At 35.6% G+C, this 21,792-nt stretch overlaps 2 protein-coding genes across 2 annotated transcripts in view; one reads left to right on the top strand and one right to left on the bottom strand.

Moving 5' to 3' along the window:
- The window catches only part of LOC128683100 (transcriptional repressor scratch 2-like), a 55,807-nt gene extending 34,253 nt beyond the window's left edge, over window positions 1-21,554 (top strand). The window contains exon 2 of the mRNA XM_053768350.1: window positions 12,339-21,554. Coding sequence (XP_053624325.1) covers window positions 12,339-13,417 — 1,079 coding nt within the window. The 3' untranslated portion in view covers window positions 13,418-21,554. The remainder of the gene's footprint in view (window positions 1-12,338) is intronic.
- Window positions 4,902-8,091, bottom strand: LOC128683099 (sodium/potassium-transporting ATPase subunit alpha-like). The gene has a single exon (XM_053768349.1). It carries the CDS (start codon window positions 8,002-8,004, stop codon window positions 4,954-4,956), a length of 3,051 nt encoding a protein of 1,016 aa, XP_053624324.1. The 5' UTR covers window positions 8,005-8,091; the 3' UTR covers window positions 4,902-4,953.
- Window positions 21,555-21,792: the final 238 nt, after the last annotated feature.

The raw sequence follows: 21,792 nt of genomic DNA, 5'->3' as shown, positions 1-21,792 counted from the left end.
ATCATTTGAGGCATACATGCCATATGTTCTATGGTAAAACCACGGAACGGAAACACACTGCGCCGATTCAAACTGATATTCACGCCTACTGTTTTTATACGTAAGGGTGTATGTGGTTATGTGAAGGGTCGATGTTTTGTTCAACTGCCTAAAAGAAAAGGGTTTTGTTGGATGAATTTCGCTATTTCGCTAGTAGTATTTTTTTGAGTAAAAAGAATAGAAAAGTTGCACGTTTTAAGAAAACTCAGGCAAACAAAATGTTTACATCAAGAAATTTTCTTTTCTTTCGGCATGGCTGTTTTGTCACTATCGCACTTCGACATTAGCAGAACGAGAAAAGAATATAATAGCGTAAAATTTAAAAACTTTAGCATAAAATTATATATATTTATTTTATCTATGTTAAAATACTTGTTTCATTTTTTCATGAATAGGGGATTTATGATCACGACGTAATATAAAAATATTTCGTAGTAATATTTATAATATATTCTGACCATGGATTTAGTAAGTACTTCGTACAACGGAGTACCTACTACTTCCATGATTCTGACACACAAGATCGACGTACTAAATCTAACTTGCAGGCAACTGTACGCTCGCGTGCAACCGTCTTATCAATAATTCCAATGTGAACATCACAATCATTTAATTGCAACCTTATGTCCTAAGTGGACAACGTGGTAAGACAGCGCGACAAGTCATTGTACAATGAATTGACAGTCTGTCTATAAAGAACAAAAAATACATGAGCTGTGTCCTCTTGGCTGGTTACTCTAGGTGTTTATCAACCAAACTTGACCATTTAGATTTGGTACATATTGTAATGTCAAAAAATGTAGTTACTTACCGACTTATAACGACTACATTTTTTATCAAACTTTATGTATAACGTGAACTAGGCATAATGTTCTGTGTCGTCGTCGTAATAATCACGGGCACAGCACCGTGCAGCTTCTGTCGCTCATTCCGGACTGAAAAGCAAGGCAGTAGGGACATTAATAGCTAATAACATTGATTGCTGTGTTTGATTGACGGAATCCATTTCATTAAGCTTTGATTTTAAACATCGACAATTTCCAACAGCATTTGATAATTTATGAATCGCTTGACGTAAGTGCTGTGGGAAAATAATAAGCACTGGCTAACAAAGTATGCAGGCTTTTTTTCTTCGTGCCGAAACGCTGCACTGGAGGTTCCGGGTTCGAATCCCGGTCAGGATAAGATGGACATTATGGACAATGATCTTTTTCAGATTGACTTGGATCATGGACATTATAATGTATATCTTATATAATATATAGTTGAGTTGGTAGGTATCGCATAACACAAGCTTCGAACTTACTCTGTGGGTAACTCAATATGTGTCATTTGTCCCTTTGTAAAATAATTATTGTTTATTTATATTGTTGCTAAACGAGGTATGGACTATGGTGTAGAGTGATGCAATAATGCCAGCAAATAGACATTGTTTAGATTTAGGTATGATCTCGGTTGTGTTCGTGGCTATGACATCGCGAAGCCCAAAATCAACATAAAAAAATTAAGTTGATATTGCAAATTTTATGGTTTATATTATGTTACGGTGACCGCGGTTCTGCAGAGTACTTTAAACTCTACAGAACATGCAATCAATTCCCATTCAAATTGATTCATAATACTCGGAACTAGGAAATCGACAACATGACACGATCAATTTAGGCATGGGCAATTGTGCAATAATTTACGTAGGCTATTCAAAACACTAGTTGATTAGTTAGAATGAGGAGTGGTTATTATTAGCTTTGCCGAACTATCGATAATTTGACTATCAATAGCTATTCTGGAGCAATACTATTGGTAAATTACAATACAATTTTTGATAGGGTAGATAGTATCGAACCATTACGTCGATAAGGCTATCGATAGTTTGCTCTGTATTATTACATAAACTATTTATAGTATTAATTTGCAATATTAGGTATTAGACAATCGATAGCGACATAAGTAATATTGTAGAGCAGTACTATTTATGGTATTGATTATCTAGTCGCCGGGGTAACCGGGGTACGGTTCGATAGTATCGATAATAATGTTCTTTATCAATAGTATTGCTCCAAAACCGCCTATGGATATTATATTATTGTTTTTTCTCAAACTATAGGTATTTTATCAAAATGTTATCGATAGTTGAGTATCGATAATTATTGTGGGTTTATTTCTACTACCTATATTATTATAATACAATACTCTTTACTCTCGAATCTCACCAAAGCGAAATTTACAAAACAAAAGAAAAAATATTTATGCTTTCATGATAACATTTCTGGAACTTTTTGATCTACGTACAAGTATATTAAAATGTTTAACACATTTAATTGTAATTAGTTCCAAAACCTATGTTATGTATACTGAAATTTAACATTTTGGTACGATGTGTATTAGAAATACCCAAAGAATAAGTATAATTAAAGTAGTTTCAAGTAATTGTTAAACGGGAAAACCGTTTAACAGTTTAAGTTTTCCGACTGGAGAATGCTTTAAGTTCGCCCTTCGTACCTTGGTAAATAAAGTTTTAATAAATAAATTTTAAAAAAAATGTTTTGTATTTCTACATATTTCATTTAAAATGTCTCCTCGGAAGCAGCGGAGAGGCTATCACAGCCTCTGGCATTCACAATAGTTCGATTCCTATTTCCACATGAGTTTCTATACCAATCTGTCTCATGTAAGTTTTTTCTTTTCATATACTTCATACCACTTATTACTATACTATACCAAGGTACTTCTCATAAAGGAAAATCTATAAAGAATCCTACTCTTAATTCATTAGTATGCAATTACTTACGATCCACGTATAAAAATTGCATGAAAACATTTATCGTGGTACACAGACAGCTGTACTAGTGCCACGATTAAAATTAATATGGCTGTAGTTGAAACGGAAAACGAATTTAACACAGCTTGTTTGCCGGCTGAATATTTAATGTCACTCGATGCGCTCGACCTTGCCCTTGGAGTGCTGGACTCGAGGACGATTAATAAATTAATTAAATATTAATAATGTTCGATCACAATAAGTACATATATAGAGGAAAAAGAACGTTATGCACCATCGACGAATAGATCTATGACGAATCAGTTTTCGAAGTGAAAATGGTTGCATTGCAGTGCATTACTCTCAGAAGAGATCTGATTTCACTCAGAGATTAGACATGAAGCTCTGCCAAAATAAGTCAATCACCGGTTCCTATTCCTAACATACCCTGTTGGGGAGTCTTTTCATAAGAGACTACCTGACTTTCGACATCGCGGATCTTGACTGGTATACCTACACTGTAAGATATGAAACTAATGTTCGTACATATTAATTTTTAAGTAGCGCGTTGAAAATAAAATTCTCTCTTTCCTGTGGTCGGCCGAAAAATAAACGTTTTTGTTTGTCGTTGACTAATGAAAGACATTTAGGTTCATTGTATATAAACAAGAAATGGCATTCTATTTGCGCCTGTTGATTTTTTTAGTGCAATCAATTTTCACTAAAGAACCTATGCAATAACCGGGTGATATACCTAGAAACACATGTTTTTGCCGTGTTTTACTCTAACCAGCAAACTGGCATGCAGCCCAGTTGATGGTAAGTGCCCACCGTAGCCTATGGACGCCAGCGACACGCGCATTTGACAAAAGAAATTGGATTAGAGAGGGAAACGAATTGGATAAAAGAAAAATTCATTAGCGTGTGTGTACAGATTGAGTGTGGATTATGTGTGGATTGACTGAGTGTGGATTATTGCTAATTGTCAACGCTTTTTATTATTGTCATGAACCTATATACCCTTAATCTGTACTGTTAAAATTTTTCAAACACGCTTTTGTACTTTCAAGTTACATTACAAATAAAAATTGTTTCAACATTCGACACATTCAACTTTGGTTTCGACTGCACAATGCGCCGGCTTTGGGCGAGCACCCAGTGTTCAACAATAACCCCTCGTCGCACGGGCGCCATATCGCAGCGAATGTAAACTTTAAACTCACACAGACAAAACTCAGAATTGCAGTGAATTCATGAGATAATGCCGAAAAAATCGCTCTAACGCGACGTTGAAAACGTGCACGTGAAAGGGGTATTGGGCAATGGCGACCGACGCAACCACTTTTGTGTTCTCTCTGACAAACCATGGATAAACCTTTTATTTTTATACCCGCTATTTTGCCAATTTGAATTGGAATTTGCCCAGTTCGTTTTCCACCTTTTGTTCAGTGTTTACACGACTGACGAAAAAAAAAATGATTTCAGTGTTCATTTGAATTTTTATTTCACTATAAGCAAAACAATGGGATCAGTCCGAGATCAATTTTGAAAGTACTCCTTGTCTGATATGATAAAACCATGGAAATAGTAGGTTGTACGAAGTACTTACTAAATCCATGGATAAAACTGGATAAAACATATCAGAGTCGTATCCATAGATTTAGAAGGGTCCCGCGCGGCCCCAGTCGTATCAACCATAGATAAAGAAAAAGAAAAAGAAAAAATATCAATAATTTTTCACTAAGTATTTCGAAGACAGTAACAATTTTGAATAACTTGCACCGTCAATTTTGACATTCGCCGAAATAAGCAAAGTACGCCATTTTGTCAGAGCGCGCCGGTTAAAGTCAACGTCCAATTTGAATGTGCAACTCACACAACTTTCTAAATCCATACTAGTAACAAACTCAAAATACTAAACCGATTTTGATGAAATTCGGCCTTGGCACAGATACATAGTCTACATTTTTTAAATTATGGTGTATGACCTACAAGAGAAAAACTTTGAACTTATCCCGAAATTCCTCACATCACCAGAGTGTAACTTTATTAGGATGATTTAAATAAAAGACAAATCAATAAATTATGAACGTATATACAAGAAATAAATAAATAACGAATAATACAGAGACTAACTAAAAGCTTAAAACTATCTTTTAATAATATGTTTCTTCTTCGACCCACTTGGAAATATTATTTCTTATTAAATATCGCCTAATCTCATCTCCGACAATCATAAGTAACATGAAAGGAAATGCCAAGATAAATTGGTACCACGACAGCGGCTCCGTGCCGAACACCTCGTTACAAATCGGAACGTACGTCACAAACAGAGCCGCCACCAGGTCGACGAAGATACTGATGTTCAACACATGATTCCTCATACCTTTCTTCAGTAATGAAATACGCCTTGTCTTGCAAATTATCACATCAGATATTTGAGTCCAGCAAACTGCTACGAAATATGCGGTCTGAGCTTCCCTCTCCAGTTTCTTCCTCTCATCGAATATCCAATCGCGGCCAAGCGTGTCACGTATGTTCACGTTCTTGTCCTCCCATTTGTCACGAATATGCATAAGTGTTGATGGAAAAAAACCCTTTTCAGCCATCACAACAAAGTAAGCAAACATACTTCCGAAAAATTGTACAAGCCCAACTTGGAAATAAGCCATAAACAACAACACTCTATTAACAAGCCGATCTGTGGGTTTTCGCGGGGGATGTGACATTATATCTTCCTCCGAATCTTCATACGCGAGACTCATTGCCGGCAACAAATCTGTGCCTACGTTGATCACCAATATCAACATCAAAGTCATGGGCAAAGGCAATCCGAGGCAAGCGTATACTACAAATGGTAACATTTCAGGTGTATTTGAAGTAAGGGTATATGCAATAGTCTTTTTCAAATTATCGAAAATCCGTCTTCCTTCTTGTACGCCCAAAACAATAGAAGCGAAATTGTCATCTAGTAGAATCATGTCAGCTGTTTGTTTTGAAACTTCGGTACCGTTTATACCCATAGCTATTCCGATATCAGCTTTTTTTAAAGCGGGAGAATCGTTAACGCCATCGCCAGTAACAGCAACTACATGCTGTAAAGCTTGGTAACATTCTACTATAAATAGTTTCTGCTGGGGACTGGTCCTAGCAAATGTTATTTCTGAGAATTTCGCTTGAGCAGCCTTTAAATCATTTTCACTCATTTTTCTCAAATCGTCACCGGTAATCACTGTGGAGACGAATAGATTCTTTATATGTGGAGGCACGTCAGCTACCTCGATATGGTGTTCAAATGCATAATCATAGGCGGTTGGCTTTGTGATAGTTCCGCACTGACGTGATATAGCTAGCGCAGTCACGGGATGGTCGCCTGTAACCATGATTACTTTGATTCCTGCCTGTCTACAAAGTGCAATAGATCGTTCAATTCCTTGCCTCGGTGGATCTATCATAGAAACGCATCCAACAAAAACCAAATCTTCCAGAGGAAAGTTTCGTTCCTGCGTGTCAAACGCGTAACCCACGGGATAACCCTCTAATGGCAAATTTAAATCACAATATCCAATAACTCGTTCGCCCATATTAGCCATCTTCATAAAATAAGACTTCAGTTCCTTTTTGGTTTGTGGCGTTATTGGTTGTTCTCCTTCATCTGTATGAACTTTGGAGCAGTATTCTAGAATAATCTCAGGGGCTCCCTTCATTATCAAATAATGAGCATTATTTGATTGTAGCAAATGAATAGTGACTTGATATTTATATGCCGAACTAAAAGGTATTTCAGCTTTTTTAGGATTATGTTTTTGAGTTTGAGTGGCAGATCTATTCAACTCCATATAACGCAATATGGCAGATTCTGAAGCATCTCCCATTATTTTTCTCTTCTCAACAGGTTGGTCGAGTGTTTCGTGCATAAAAGTGGCTCTAAGGTTTAAGGAAGCAGCTAAACATAATTGGGTGTATGTGGCATCGGCCACATGGCTGTGATCGGACTTGTCATAAATTGAATAATTACAGAATAAATGTGAAACCGTCATCTGATTCTCTGTTAGCGTACCAGTTTTATCCGAACATATGCAGGATGTGGAGCCGAGGGTTTCAACAGCTTGCAGAGTTTTTGCGAGGCAATTTTTTTTCTTCAATTGATTAGCAGACAGAGTCATGCAAACGGTCAACGTGACTATCAAACCTTCTGGCACGTTTGCTAAAATTATGCCCAGCATATATTGCAAAGCAGATAACCAACTCTTCTGAATAAAATAAACCATCAAAAAGAATAAAAAGCCGAAAGCGAATGCCACTCCGCAGATTAATTTTATAAAGTGTGTGATTTCTTTAGCTATAGGTGTCTCCTCTTTTTCGAGTCCAGTCACCAAACCAGCTATTTTTCCAATCTGTGTCATCTCTCCTACAGCTACAACAACACCCAATGCCGAGCCTTCTACTATGGGACAGCCAAAATATGCCATGTTCTTTGACTCTAAAGGATTAGTATGAGTGCATTCGGTTTTGTGCGATATCGGTTCCGATTCGCCGGTCAGAGATGCCATGTCTGTTTTAAAATTGGTACATTGTAAGATTCGTACATCAGCAGGTACGATTTCCCCGCCAGCCATTTCAACGATATCTCCCAGGACAATATCAACATTAGGTATTATTTTTTTGACGCCATCTCGGATGACGACTGCATTAGGAGGGACCATGTTCTGGAAACCGCTCATAGCTTGCATATTTTTTGCTTCCTGATAGTATCCGAATAGTCCGGTACCTAATACAGTGCCCGTAATAACACATCCGAGATAAAGGTACTCTTCCGAAGTGTGTCCGCTACTACTACTACCTGAATCCATCCAACCTGAGAAAAAGTAAGCTAGGAAATTGAGTATAGCACCTGCCCACAAAACACATTGGAACCATCCAAATAGATTGTGTCGAAATATTTTCCAATGGCTATTGCCCTTTAGTTCGACGAGGGCGTTGGGACCGTGGTGCTCTAAGAGTTCCTTGGCGATACTCTCTGTGAGTCCAGTCTGGATATTGGTGCGGTACACTGTCTCTAGCTGGGCGGGCGTCAGGAAGTGGTCTCCCGTGTGCGTCTCTTCCTTGAGGAGGTTTAGCTCTGAGGTGATGTCGACCGTCGGAGCATAGCTCTGACGACGGCCTGACACCAGAGAAGTACTGGAACGGCGATGCGAGTGCGGCATTCTACGTCAAAAATCACATAAGTATAATCGAAATATCTAGCTTTGATGACTGACAAAAAATAATTGTAAAAAAATGTCAATGCACTATCATAGAAATAGTAATTCCTTATGAATAGTTAGTAGTCAATAATGACATGACAACCTTTTTCGAGAGGAATTCTAATTTTAGACCATGGTATTAAAAATAATATTTCTGTCTTTATGATTTTTTAACCCATCGAAAATATTATGCGGTCCTATATGACCAATAATGCTTGAGAAATTAAAAAATAAAAGATAAATAAAAAAAAACGAGTAGGATTCGCGCTTCAAAGGTCCCCCATAAAGTCCATGGATACTGGAGCACGAGCGCCAGTTTCAGAGGCGCCATTATATAATACAATAATATATTTATTGCCCACCAAACAATAGTACAAAATGACCTAATAATGTAGGTATAAAAATGAACCTATGCCGGGCAATCTCTTCAAGCCGACCTATCTTTATTATTTAACCTACCATAATATATACTTAGTTTCTACACAAATTAAAGTAATTAGATAGCAGGGAACAAATCCACATCAGGGCCATTGAAACGGCTGATGATGATGAATTAGCAAAAAGAAGAAATATTTTTATTGATTTTACCTACTGTCAATTTCACAATTAACGCAAACCATTATTTTAAACCATTAAGTCACCAAAAACGTATAAACAATAACAGGGGGGGGGCGCAAGGCGCAAATTTCTCCAAGGACGCTGGTAGTGTTAAAATCGGAATTGCGCTGAAGAGCGGCGCCACTGTTAAGTTTACCCCGCGGCTGGGGTCTATCCAACTGTGCATGTTTCTTAGGACGGGTATTGTAGTTTTTGCTCTAAACTTCACCCTTACACCCGCTTGAATTCGCTTTCTATAAAATGTGTGTTATTAATAGACAATCCAAATATATACATAAAATTATAAATACTAAAAATAATTCAAATTAATAAATAAAATATAATTTAGTGTAGCATACTAAATAAATTTAATTGCCACAATTTTGTGTATAATAGAAAACTATAATACCTCTTTTCTTATGGATTTGGTAAGTACTTACTAATTCTATGAATTGTCTTCATCTTTATCTAGTATTATAAATGTACTCGTATTGATAGCATAAATTATATATATATTACTTTTTTAGTTTTTTATTTATTCTCGAAAACTAAAAAGTATCTACTTATATAAATTGTCAAAAATGTGTAGGTGGCGCTAGTGCTCGCCAGTGTTAATAATGCCTTTTAATTTAATCCATTTAACACAGGCTATAACATAAGTAGAGTTTACAACAAATACAGATGAACAAAGGCATACACCTTAAATATGGTACACTATAAGAAATATAATATAAACTTATAAACTAGATTGCACGCACTGACAGCGATTTATACCGATTTAAAATTTCTATTCGCCTGTTTCCTCCACGAACGATGCAAACGTTGCGCTTCGTTTCTGTATAAAGGGTACGTACCACGTGTCAGAAACCCTATTACATCGCGGGCGCGACGCGTGATGCAAATTAAATAACGCACAGACTAACAAACTTTAACTGTTCAGCGAGGGCGCTGCTGCTTTACAATTTTGTCAACAAAATTTATTACCAAATTTAAACTTTACAACCAAATTTGCTCAGACTGAATGCAGAAAATATCATATATATATATATATTTTTAAATATGTTTTTGAAACGAATGAACTTTAATGTAATTCTATATTGTTGTGTTATTCATAAACTTTTAAAAATAGTATTTTGTGTAATAAAGTCTAAATAATAAAAAAAAATTAAACTTGTTGTGAGCGGTTGATCTTCTTTTCTCTTCAATTCCACCTATTTAACCCCTGACGCAAAAAGAGGTGTGTTATAAGTTTAACGTGTCTGTCTGTGTATCTGTCTGTCATCGTAGCTCCGAAACGGATGAACCGATTTTAGTTTAGTTTTTTTTTTGTGTCATAGATAATTTTATCCCGAGTGTTCTTATCCATGTTTCATGAAAATCGGTTCAGCCTTTAAAAGGTTGTAGCGGAATGAATATTGAAAGTCGGGGGTTTTTCTAATAATAAACTTGTTTATTACAGGATCATATTACTATTTCAGATTGACAGGCTCATCGAAATTCTATAAAGAATTTGTTATGCAAATATTTCGCGCTTGTATTGTATTTAAATATTTTTTGTTATGTATATAAGTAATTGTTCATATTCTTACATTAACTATATTTGCTATTCTTAAAATAACAACTGAGTAATCTCATTTATTCAACACCAATAATATTTTACAACAAATAAACTAACAATATAATAATAAAATAGAATAGTTACATACATAACATGCTCATACACACTAACAACAACTGTGAGCAGCTTTTCGATTTTAATCTTTATTAAGCATAAAAGCCATGGACTACGTGTTATGTTTAATCCGCTTAAACCCACTGCACCAGTGAGTCTATGAGTAATCAGAAAACCTACCGTTTTTACAGTTATCTCAACGCTGCCTGTCTACGATCATCTCTTAACGTGATCGACTTTACGACCTAAACTGAACTGCATCGCAAATTCGTACCATCGACTTAATTTTTGGTATGAATGCGATTCATTTTAGGTGCCTAAATTGAACTGAGTTACATTGGAATCGTTCTGAAAAAGTTGATGGTAGGCCTGCTGATCTTTTTAAAATGTTAGGTTAAAATGTTAGTTACTGCTTAGGTACAGTTTTCAGTTTATTCCCTACGTCATTGTGTTTTTAATAGTCTTTAACATGTACCTATATATTGAGTACCTCAGCTTGCCGCTCACGTGGCTAACACAAGTTCATAAAATCTCTTTTTTTACTTGTCATTGTTGGAATATAAACATTTAAAAATAGAAGATATTTTGGTTAAGGCACAGATATTTAATAACAACGTATTGTCATCCAAACTAAACATTTGTACACAACTTCAGCTCGGTTGAAAATATCTACTTCAAAAATGAGTTTTAAGATTCCACACGAACATTTATGCTTACATAAATTGCAAGTTATATTAAAACTTGTAAAAATAACCCTGAATTATTATGATTACGATATTCTAGACTCTCGATATTTTATGCCGTGACCGGCTGAGGCTCAGCAAATTAATTTATTTCTGCATTTTGCGTATTCAAACCACCACTTGACACCTTTTTTGTAACGCTTAAATATTATGAAAAAACGTGACGTCTGAAACAGCAATACTGCTATCTCTATAAAAGCTTATGATAAAGTTAATTAACCTCTGCACCAAATAATACATTTAAAATTATAAGAATTTAATAATGCAATGAATTGTATTACAATGTGGAAAGTATCGTAAATTAAAAAAATATATGTCGATTAATAGGATGGCATCCTATAAAAGTAGCCCATACGGCTACTTTTTAAGACTAATGTAAAAAATAAAAATGTATGGGTCTTGGGGCTTTCAACTGTTAGAACAAGTGACGTTTATTTATTAGAGTCAAAAAGAGTTCGAACTAAACTTAAACGGGGATTCAGAAAAGAAGAAGAGAAGTGGTATAACAAAAATTAACAATAAGTATCATTTTAAGTAATCAGACTGTGATATATTATTCTATTAAAATAGGTATGTTGTTTACCGCTAAACATAGATAGATATTTAAAAAAACAGATCTCGTAAGGAGTGGGCCTCATTATATTTGCGCCGCAGAGAAAGCCACTCGTTCCGAATTCGCTGAGCTATAATTATTGTCGTCCGCAAGGCGCCACAGGTTGCTCTACAGGTTGTTCCAATTTATTAAACGTCTGGAATAACTTGCAGGCTTCCTCCCGTCCGCCCTGCAACCCTATTGATGCCAGCTCTACCTACGTTTACCTACACTAAGCTCTATTATTCTTTTGTTTAAGGCATTCATCAAATACGGCGTTTTATGCTTTCATTTTCCTGGATATTTTTTCTTCCACGCCAATTATTTACGCTGTTTGTTAACGATGCTAAACTGCGACGCGATTTATGCTTTTTTCCTGTGCATAAATAAAAGTTGATTCTGTCTTGTTTGTGCTTGTTTTGCCATGGTTTTTTACAACGCGGTGTAGATACCTTTTGTTTGCATTGCGAAGCAATTTTTACTTGAAAACATTTTTTAAATAAAGTTTTATGAGTTCGTTCTGGTCATTTTCAGCAGCTAACTTTGACCTACTAATGTTGTGCGTATTATTAAAGGACATACCAGAAGCGTTTTCAGGTATCCTATTAAATAGGTATTTAGCACAGATCATATATATTTTATCTATGGTATTTACACAAAAATCATGCTTAAATATTCATGTGTATTGCAGGTTACACCGAGGAGCAGCCTTCCACGCAGTTCACGGCCCAGCTGCCCAGCGAGCTGAGTCCGGCCGCCCCCGCCCCCGCGCCTCTCTCCACTCCGCAGCCCTCTCAGCCTCTCTCTTACGCTCTTCTGCAACTCTCCGCCTCCGACTCGACTGAACCGCCCTTCCTCCAAGTGCAGCTCCAGTCTTCGCCTGTCTCCCCCCCACCGCCACCGGCGAGCGGCAAGTCCATTTCCATGTGCTACACCAGCACCGGCGCCCTTCTTTCTCTGCCGCCGAAGAAAAAGGATATTTACCGCCCCTACTGCCTTGGCGACCGGGCCGCGCACCTACATCGTGCCGAAGAAGATCTCAACGCAGCGCATGCCATCCTCGATCTCAGTCAACATGCGGTCTACCTTACGACACCGCCCCCTCCGCCGCCGCGGGTGGAGCCTTCGCCCCCCGAGCCTCCGCCGCCACCGGAGCCGCCTGCACAGGAACAGCCTTCTGAAAGACCGCGCGAAACTGTTGCCTACACCTATGACGCATTTTTCGTCAGTGATGGCCGCTCCAAACGCCGCAACTACGCCAGCGCGCCGGTCGAAAGTGCTCAACAACCGGAACCAAAATCAAAATATACGTGCAGCGAGTGCGGCAAAAGATACGCGACGTCTTCTAACCTGTCGCGTCACAAACAGACGCACCGCAGCCTGGACTCGGTGGCGGCGAAGCGTTGCGGCGAATGCGGCAAGGCGTATGTGTCGATGCCCGCGCTCGCCATGCACGTGCTAACTCACCAGCTGTCGCACGTGTGCGGGGTATGCGGCAAGCTGTTTTCGAGACCCTGGTTGCTACAGGGCCATTTGCGCTCCCACACAGGCGAGAAACCCTATGGGTGCGCCCACTGCGGGAAAGCGTTCGCGGACCGCTCCAATCTGCGCGCACACATGCAGACCCACTCCTCCGACAAGAACTTCGAGTGCGGGCGCTGCCACAAGACATTCGCGCTGAAAAGCTACCTCAACAAGCACCAGGAGTCAACGTGCGTCCGAGACGAGGACTCTTCACCGCCTGAAGCGCCCGCCTTGGCCTCCGGCTAGCCGCCGCCCGAGCCCCACGAAACTAGGGACCGTACCGACGCCGTAAGATTTATAAATTAACGTAAAGTATTAATATGAATTTAGCTTGTTAGCGTAATATAATAAATTTACAATGAAACTAGGAGCGCCGGCGACCGCCTGGCCGCCACGCTTCGAAATCGAGCAACGTTTCGCAAACAACGAATCACGTACGACCCCGTAGAACCGCTACCGCGGATATAGGCCGTAGCGACGGACGTCCCGATGCGTTAACTTTAATGTATATATTCGTCGATAAATATACCCCTATATACATAGAAGTATTGAAATATGAATGAAAGTAATATCTTTTGTAGGTGATTTTTACAACCGCAAAGTAGGTTTAGAGTATACCGTAAGTTTAGCTACGAAATGAGAAAGCCGAGCGCCGAGTTCGCGTGTGGAGGGGCCGTCTCGGTGAGCAACTTGCCAAAACTTTCCGTCCGAAGCTCCCACACGCCGCCGCGCCGCGCCGCACCGCGCCGCATCGCAACAGTGCCTTAGCGGTAGGGATGGGTGATACGACCATATTACACATCGACCAGGTAACGCACGCAGAATGTGTGATGTTTTAACATCAATAATTTTATGAGCATAAATTGTCATTTTTCAGGAATACTTACTTTATAGAACGTCGAAGTGGTAGAATATAGTCGTGATTCGACGATAGTGGTTTCAGCTTAATTTTTCAGCTTTGTAGTTGAATACGACAATTATATCACTCACCACTACAAAGCGGGGAGCGCGCGCCGCCACCGCCCGCCGATCAAATGTTTGAATTATTTTATTAAAAGTGTTTAGACCTGCAACGTCCACTCCAAGCGAAAGCTAGCTAGTCTATCGGAAAATCCATGAAACGCGGTTACTTTATTTCGGAATAAACGCTCTTAATGACTTTTACTAAGATCACTTTTTGGGCCTTGGGCCAACTTAAGCTATTAATTGTATTTTTATGTCTCTTCTCAAAGATCTGTTCATATTAATTTTATTTTTATAAAATAACCTTCAGAATAACTTTAAAACTGAAAATTCAAACGAAGATAATATAGATCTTGAAAATTATATGAAAAAATAGAAGGCGATCGGCGGGCGTCTAAGGCGACGAAGGGGCAAGTTCGCACGACATTGTACAGCGAGCATGCCTTTGGTTGTCGTTCGTACTAGACAGGCGAACCACGGGCAATAACTATAGCAAGCTAGACCTAGACACATACACGGAATAGTATATACTCCGTGGACTGGAGATGCACTTATAACGCGTGTCAACATGCGTCCGCTTAATTTTTAAAAGTAAACTAATTACCAACGAATTCATATTAGATACTATCATCCTAAAGTCTAAATAAACTTGTATGACAGTAAAAAAACAGTGACTTATATGGCGGAATGAATAACCCCCCTGAAGATTAAACCGCCGCCCAAATACTGTTTCATTGTAAATGAATTTGTGCAATTTATTTTTCAACCAGACAGATATCCTATTGCTAAACCATTATGGCGATATAAGTACAAAGTGTGCCACGAACGATGAGACTCGGCGAATCTATGGTTCGCCTGCGCAGCAGACGATATAGATCACTTTGCTGTCTCATCTTTCGTTACGGTAATTGTACATGTTGACACGTTATAAAAGTGATTATAGAATAACTTAAGTAAGGTTAGGTGTTAAGTTAGATTAAAAGGAGCACGAGGTGCTTGAAGAGAAATGGGTATTCGAAAAGCAATAATAATGTAGGCACAAGAAGTCGCGCACCGCTGTCGAGTAGACACAGCAGACTCACCCCGTAGCGTAGCTCGTAGTAACGCCAGATTCTCTGCTTGCCGGAGACACTGTCTTCACACTCTCCCCGAGTCACATATATTGGAAACAGATATAGAAGTATATATAGCCTATTCTTCTGGTCTAATCAGATCAGATAATTTATATTATGCTATTTGTATGACATTATTTCGGAGTAAAATAGGATTTTTTATACAGGGTATTTTGTTTTTCTCTCTCTCTTTCTAAAAAGCATAATGTTTATCTTTAAGCATAATGTTTATCCTTTTGTAAGTTGCTCCGGCAAGCAGAGATACAGGTAAACCCCTCTATTAGTTAGTGCCTCGCAAGTCAATTCATCATGGTGGTTTAATTTGGGCCCTGTCAATTAAAATAAATTAATCTTTCAAAAAGACATAGTTCCTCTATATCTCGCACGAGATAATATTATGTGTCAACGTTTTTAAAAAATGGAATATTTTTTTATAAATTTAAATGTTTGATCTGTTTAACGATGGTTTACTATCGCGGTATGTTTTCTAAATATTACCAAAGTTTTGCTAGAATTTCTGTCTACAATCTTCTTGAACTATCTGATACTTAGCCGACATTTTTAGTACTCAATTTATGTGATATATGTAATAATTTATAACTCTGTATATTTTTGTAGTTGCATTAATGCTCAATAATAAAATTTGAAGATAAAAGTTTACAGCAGTTTACAGCTTCAATTTAGATACGATTGATTACGAGTAAAAATTTTATTTCACACAAGTTATTTACACGAAACAATTGATAGTTCGAGAAGTGTGGCTTGATTCTGGCAAATGGACTTGCAAAATCCAGCCTAGGATCGACAGCTCATCAGATGGAAGCCTCAAGAGGCACTTTACCAGTCCTAGTCTTTATATTCCCTAATCTAAATATTCCTACTAGTAGACGTAGTGCCACATTTTACCTAGGTAGATATTAAAATAATAATAAATAGCTCCTTTCACTCCTTTGAACATAAATAGGCTTCACCGGGCAATGGTCGCGCGTTCTAAGCAATATATAATGTAATACATAAGCAATAAAACGTAGAATTTACGTAGTACATATTTATTTCATAAGATTTTGGTAGAATTTTAGATGTTTTGGTGCTTTGGACATTACAATTTACGAACGAAATTCACATCGAATATTTAGATGATATAAGTATTTATTTTTGTTATATTTAATTTTGTGTAAACAATTTGCGTTCAGTATTTTTCTCAGAACAATATCTGAGATATTTTTTATGATAAAACTCCTTTTAAATCGGCTGTCAAACGATACTTATTACGATTATTAATTATTTAAAAAATATATATCATATTTATAATACATGATTTGTTATATTTATAAAAAAGAAATATTGTAAATATATTATTTCCGTACTCATGTAATTTCTACACTTGAATATACTCTAATATTACCGTGATATAAAATCTTTACGAGTGTAAATGGTGTGAAGTTGAGATCACTTGCAGCTTCACTATGCAATTTTTATAAATTGTATCTACCTCTTTCGTAGTATGACATGATGTTTATTTTCTACGATATCATATAAGTAGAATAAATTACTTGTGTTGTAATTTTAAATCTGGTATCAACTTTTTATCGATCAGATGTGATGTTTGAAAATCTGTTATTATGTAATTCCAATCTGCAGTCAGTCTATGAAGTGTGAAAATGGATTTTTATAGATCTACATTTTTTCCCCTGGCAATACCAAATCAAATGGTCAAGATTGGTTGATAAAAACCCAGTGTTGCCAGCCAACAGGAGACAGCGTCCTCCTTTATTTCCTGCTCTTCATAGTAAGACCGTAGTTCGATTACATTCTAAGTAAGCACACGGTTTTAGTATAACCACGAAATCAGCGTCGTTTGACAGCAAGTCTAAAATAAGTGAAACGAAGAGAATTTCCTACATTCTTTTTGCTTTCTCTCTTCACTATTTCGTCTATACCTATGTAGAACCTAGTCTTTATCTATTCGTCTACTCCTTCGCCTATTTCCCTAAATCTCATAATAATTTAGACTTATTATATCTATGATACTGTCCATGGTTTACCTTTCGTAGAAAACGCAAAATTAACAGCTTTGGAATTAAATTAAATAAAAGGAGATATTTTATTCAAATATTTATACTAACGTTGTTGTAGTGGTTATATTATACATCTGTATAGGTAATTAAGTAAATAGCTAATAACTAACGAAACCAACTTATATACAAAAATATATACATTTAAATGTAAATACATCCCTGTGTACCAAATTTCCCTTCTTTACAATTTTTGTAGTTGTAGTATTATGAATAACTTTATATTAACATTTAAATAAATAGAAAGTACCTAAGTTGAGTACTGTAGGAAACTTAATAGGCATAGTAAGTCCACGTTAGATCACATAGCTTACACACAGAAAGTTGTTAAAACACACAGAAGTCGACTACCATTTATTGATCGAGTACCTAAGTCCTCAAAACCACGTAAACACCTGCTGTGTAAACAACTTTGGACTTCTCAAGAACAAATGTATCTCAGATCAATACTACACAGACCTGTAAATCTTATTTCAAATTCCTGTTTGTATTTCTAGTTGACTTTTAATTTTGTGAAATGATGATCACTAACGTTTTCTTTTTCACAATTCAACTGTGGAAAAAGTAATTTAAAATGTACAAAACAATTTAATGACTTTCATAAACTTTTGTTTGTAAAATAACAGCATAATAGCAACGGAAGTACGCAAAGCAGTGATAAAAAAAATATGTCCAAATTAGCAATATATAAGCAATAAAAATATTAGACTATACATAGAATAGTTTTAGGATACTTACATAAGAAGCAATACTAAAGCAATATTTTTTTCATAGATTTAGTTGAGTTAAAATAAAGTCGACAAAATATAAGTAGACTGTGACGAGGTGATATTTTGAAAAAAGTTTATTCAATATTGGTTAGAACGTATTTCAAAATACTTTGAAGAAAATACTAAAGCTAATTACTGAATTGATAGATTTATTATAGCTATACCGATGTAATGCTCTGTAACTTGGTCCGTTCTATTTTTTATTACAAATTAAGTGAAATTTCTCATAAATCAATCAACCTATTAACTAACTATATAGGGCACTAAAATAATCTTTCGACCCTATCATCGAGAGGATTGTTTTGTGTATGTAATTACATAAGCCAAGTTTAAATCAATATTATAATATCCTGGATTAATAAGGCCTTGCTTGGGTTAATTTTATCAAAAAGCTGTCCTGTGTTCATGAAGTACATGCGTAATAAGTATAGGAATCAAGCAATATTAATACCTTAAGATTAGTGGTATCATCTTAACACTAATGAAAAATAATTAAAATTAAATATTAATAACAGTTACATATTGCTATTTTATGTAATTAAGTCATTTTCGGTATAAATAAGTCTTTTTAATTGTTTATTTTCAGTTATTTCTAATATCAAATCAATATTCTTGGAATTATACCGCAATTTTGCAACCTTGTGTCATGTATCTCAACGAATATTATCTATGTAGAATGCAGTGAAAAATCAACGAAGAATTGTGATTTTCTATTGAGACATCGACTTAGAAAGGTTGAGTTAGGGAGGAATAGAAATGATAGCAATAATAAGTATTACAACGAATTGTTTCAAATTGTTATAGTTTATTTGCGAGTACAACGAATACTTTTATTGTGAAGGGGGTTTCTGGGACAGGACTGGTCCGAATTGGAATTAGTTTTAGAGAAAGTATTAGATATGACCTGGTCCATGTCGCAGGAACCTCCCTAAAGTTGTTTTGTTAGTTGAATTGGATATTGGATGTCCTTATTTGATGGTTAAGTATACGTAAGTCTAATATTTTAGTTCAGTATACCCTTGTAATTTAAGATTGTCATTAGTAGTACGTATTGCGTTTGTTTTACAAAATTGGTTATTATAATTAAGATCCTCATTAACATACCAAAGTTAATGTTTTTTGTGATGTTTATTTTCAAAATAGAAAATACTAACAATTATTAATTTATTATGTTGTGATATTGGTTTATTTATTTTTTGTTAAAAGACTAAATAGCGGCCGAGATTCTAGTCAGTTAGCGAGTAGGAAGGTCGAGTAGATGTCGATACATATTGTAATACCATTAGGGGTAGAAAGAGAAGTGATTATTAAATATGTGATGCATCGCGTAGTATGTGAGAGTGAGTAGGCAGGTAGAGTTACTAGTGTAGGCACAGAATATATAGGTACTAAGTTTGCCTTACGAAAGTTTGTATAAGTGAATACTGGAATAAATAATGCAACTCTCAACACACACACACACACTCTAAAAACAGAAGATAAATTTCATTAAGTATCCAGTTCAGTAGGTAATAAATGTATACATTTTTATCAAAACTTTAATAAAAACTGTTCAAAAAATGAAGAAACCAAACTATTTCATACACAATATTCGATATTAAGATCAACAGATCAACAAATCGTGTAAAGCACAATTTTGAATAAAAATTATGCCCATGATAATATATATTTGTGAAATGTTTGCGTCCTAGCTTTCGACAAATATTTTCTCGAGTTATGAAGTGTCCGTTGATTCATTATCTGTATCGTGAAGACCAATAATATCGGAAATGTATGTCTTTTGTACTACGGCGTAGTTGTAACGGCTAGCTCCTGAGACCAAGACCAATGTTGCACACTAGTGCATAATTAACATAATAGGTAATTACTATAATTCAGAGATAGTAGATTACGACATGAAAATTGTTAATTTTTTTTTACGTTTCATACGTTTTTATACATAATTGGTGTAATCAAAAATATTATCTACCAAATTAGCTAATCAAAATTAGGAATACAAAACTAGTCATTATCACTTAACTTCAATTAATATTTTTCATAATAGAATTTGCTTTTAACATTTCAAAGAGTACGTTTTTTGTAACTCTATTAGTGTGTCAATTTTTAATTCACTTAATCCTTCCTAATATGCAATTAATATATTATACCTATACCAAAAGTACCTACAGAGTTAGAACTAATATTGCATGAATTATAATTGTATAGCGTAATATAAATTAGTACATGTAATTGAGCGTTATTTACGACATTCCCTAAAGTTGCATTTAATTTATAAATAATGACTTTTAATTTTGGAGAAAGGTTTTTAAATTTAAGTGTATGTAAAACATTTTTATCTATATTCGTACCATATTGATAAAAATAAATTACCTACATTAAATTTAATAAGTACTTCTGCAAAAATATCTTCAGATTTAGGGGTACAGATAGAAAATAAAATAAGTAATAAATATACCTACCCTAGTAAGAAATTTTAGCGCTCAACATTTGAGTGTCTATAATATATATATTTACTGTATTCGAACTACAGTAGCAATACAGTGATTTATAACTTATTTATGTGAGTGTGTGTACCCAGATTAACTTAATTAGTATAGATACGATAATACCCTAAATAATCAAAAGCGAATAGTTAAAATATAAAACTAAATATGAAATAACGTAAGCGCATCATATGAAACTGTACCTAAATAAGAAACAGATATTATAATAACAAGCGATTTAATTGTTAATATAGCATGTTATTTTAAAGAATTTAAATGATTTTGAATTCTTTAAATTCAATTAATAGACAGACACGCACTCACATAAATACACCGCATTCGCCTTCCAACAATATCTACAGTTTAAAAATCTTAGAAAGTAATATATAAATTGTTTTGCGATAATTTGTGTGTTGTCAACATAATTTCGTGTATTCACTATGTACTGTAACTGTAATTTAAATCTAAGAACCTAGGGTCCACTGATAATGTAGGTGTTGCCTAGTCGAAGTAGCCATTGTATTATATCACTCATTCAGTTACAATTACATTGATTTAATTTTTTTTTTCATTTATCAAATTTTTATGTGTTTAGTACTTATTAGAGTTTGTATTTGAACAGTCACAATAATCTCAAGTGTGTTTCCAACTCTTTGTATTATATTCAAAATGTATTCAAAGATACTCAATTATTTTATTTACAACTGATTGATATCTACAGAGATTGATGCACAAAAACAATGTTTCTAGGTTGGATGGTACATTTTCTAGTCTTAAGTTGTGTACAGTCAACAACACATCAAGCTACCCAAGGGCCAAAATTCATTGCTCGCCATTATTGCCGCGGCATAAATCCAGGCAGGGTTACTTGACATGCGGTCGATTGTACCCTGTTTAAACGTATTAATATTTGCGTTGGGTCTTTTGGTCATTGCGATTGTTTTAATTATTCATAAAAATAAAAATGTATTGTATAAAACGCGTTTTATTTTATCAAAGTCAGTTTCAGGACTGTTAGCGCTAGTAAGCACTATAACACGGTTTACACATACAGCGAGCTAATGCACAATTCGCACACACATAAAATCTATGGAAGATGAGTAATAACGTATAAGTATAGAACCACTTAGAATAGAACCACTAGAATATAGTATTAGAAAATATTATTTTAGAATTAATTCACGAATAAAAACTGTAGGCAAGAGAAAATTCACAAGT

This window comes from Plodia interpunctella, chromosome Z, assembly GCF_027563975.2.
Source record: "Plodia interpunctella isolate USDA-ARS_2022_Savannah chromosome Z, ilPloInte3.2, whole genome shotgun sequence".
In the NCBI taxonomy this organism is placed as follows: Eukaryota; Metazoa; Arthropoda; class Insecta; order Lepidoptera; family Pyralidae; genus Plodia; species Plodia interpunctella.
This window is presented reverse-complemented; position numbering and strand designations above follow the sequence as displayed.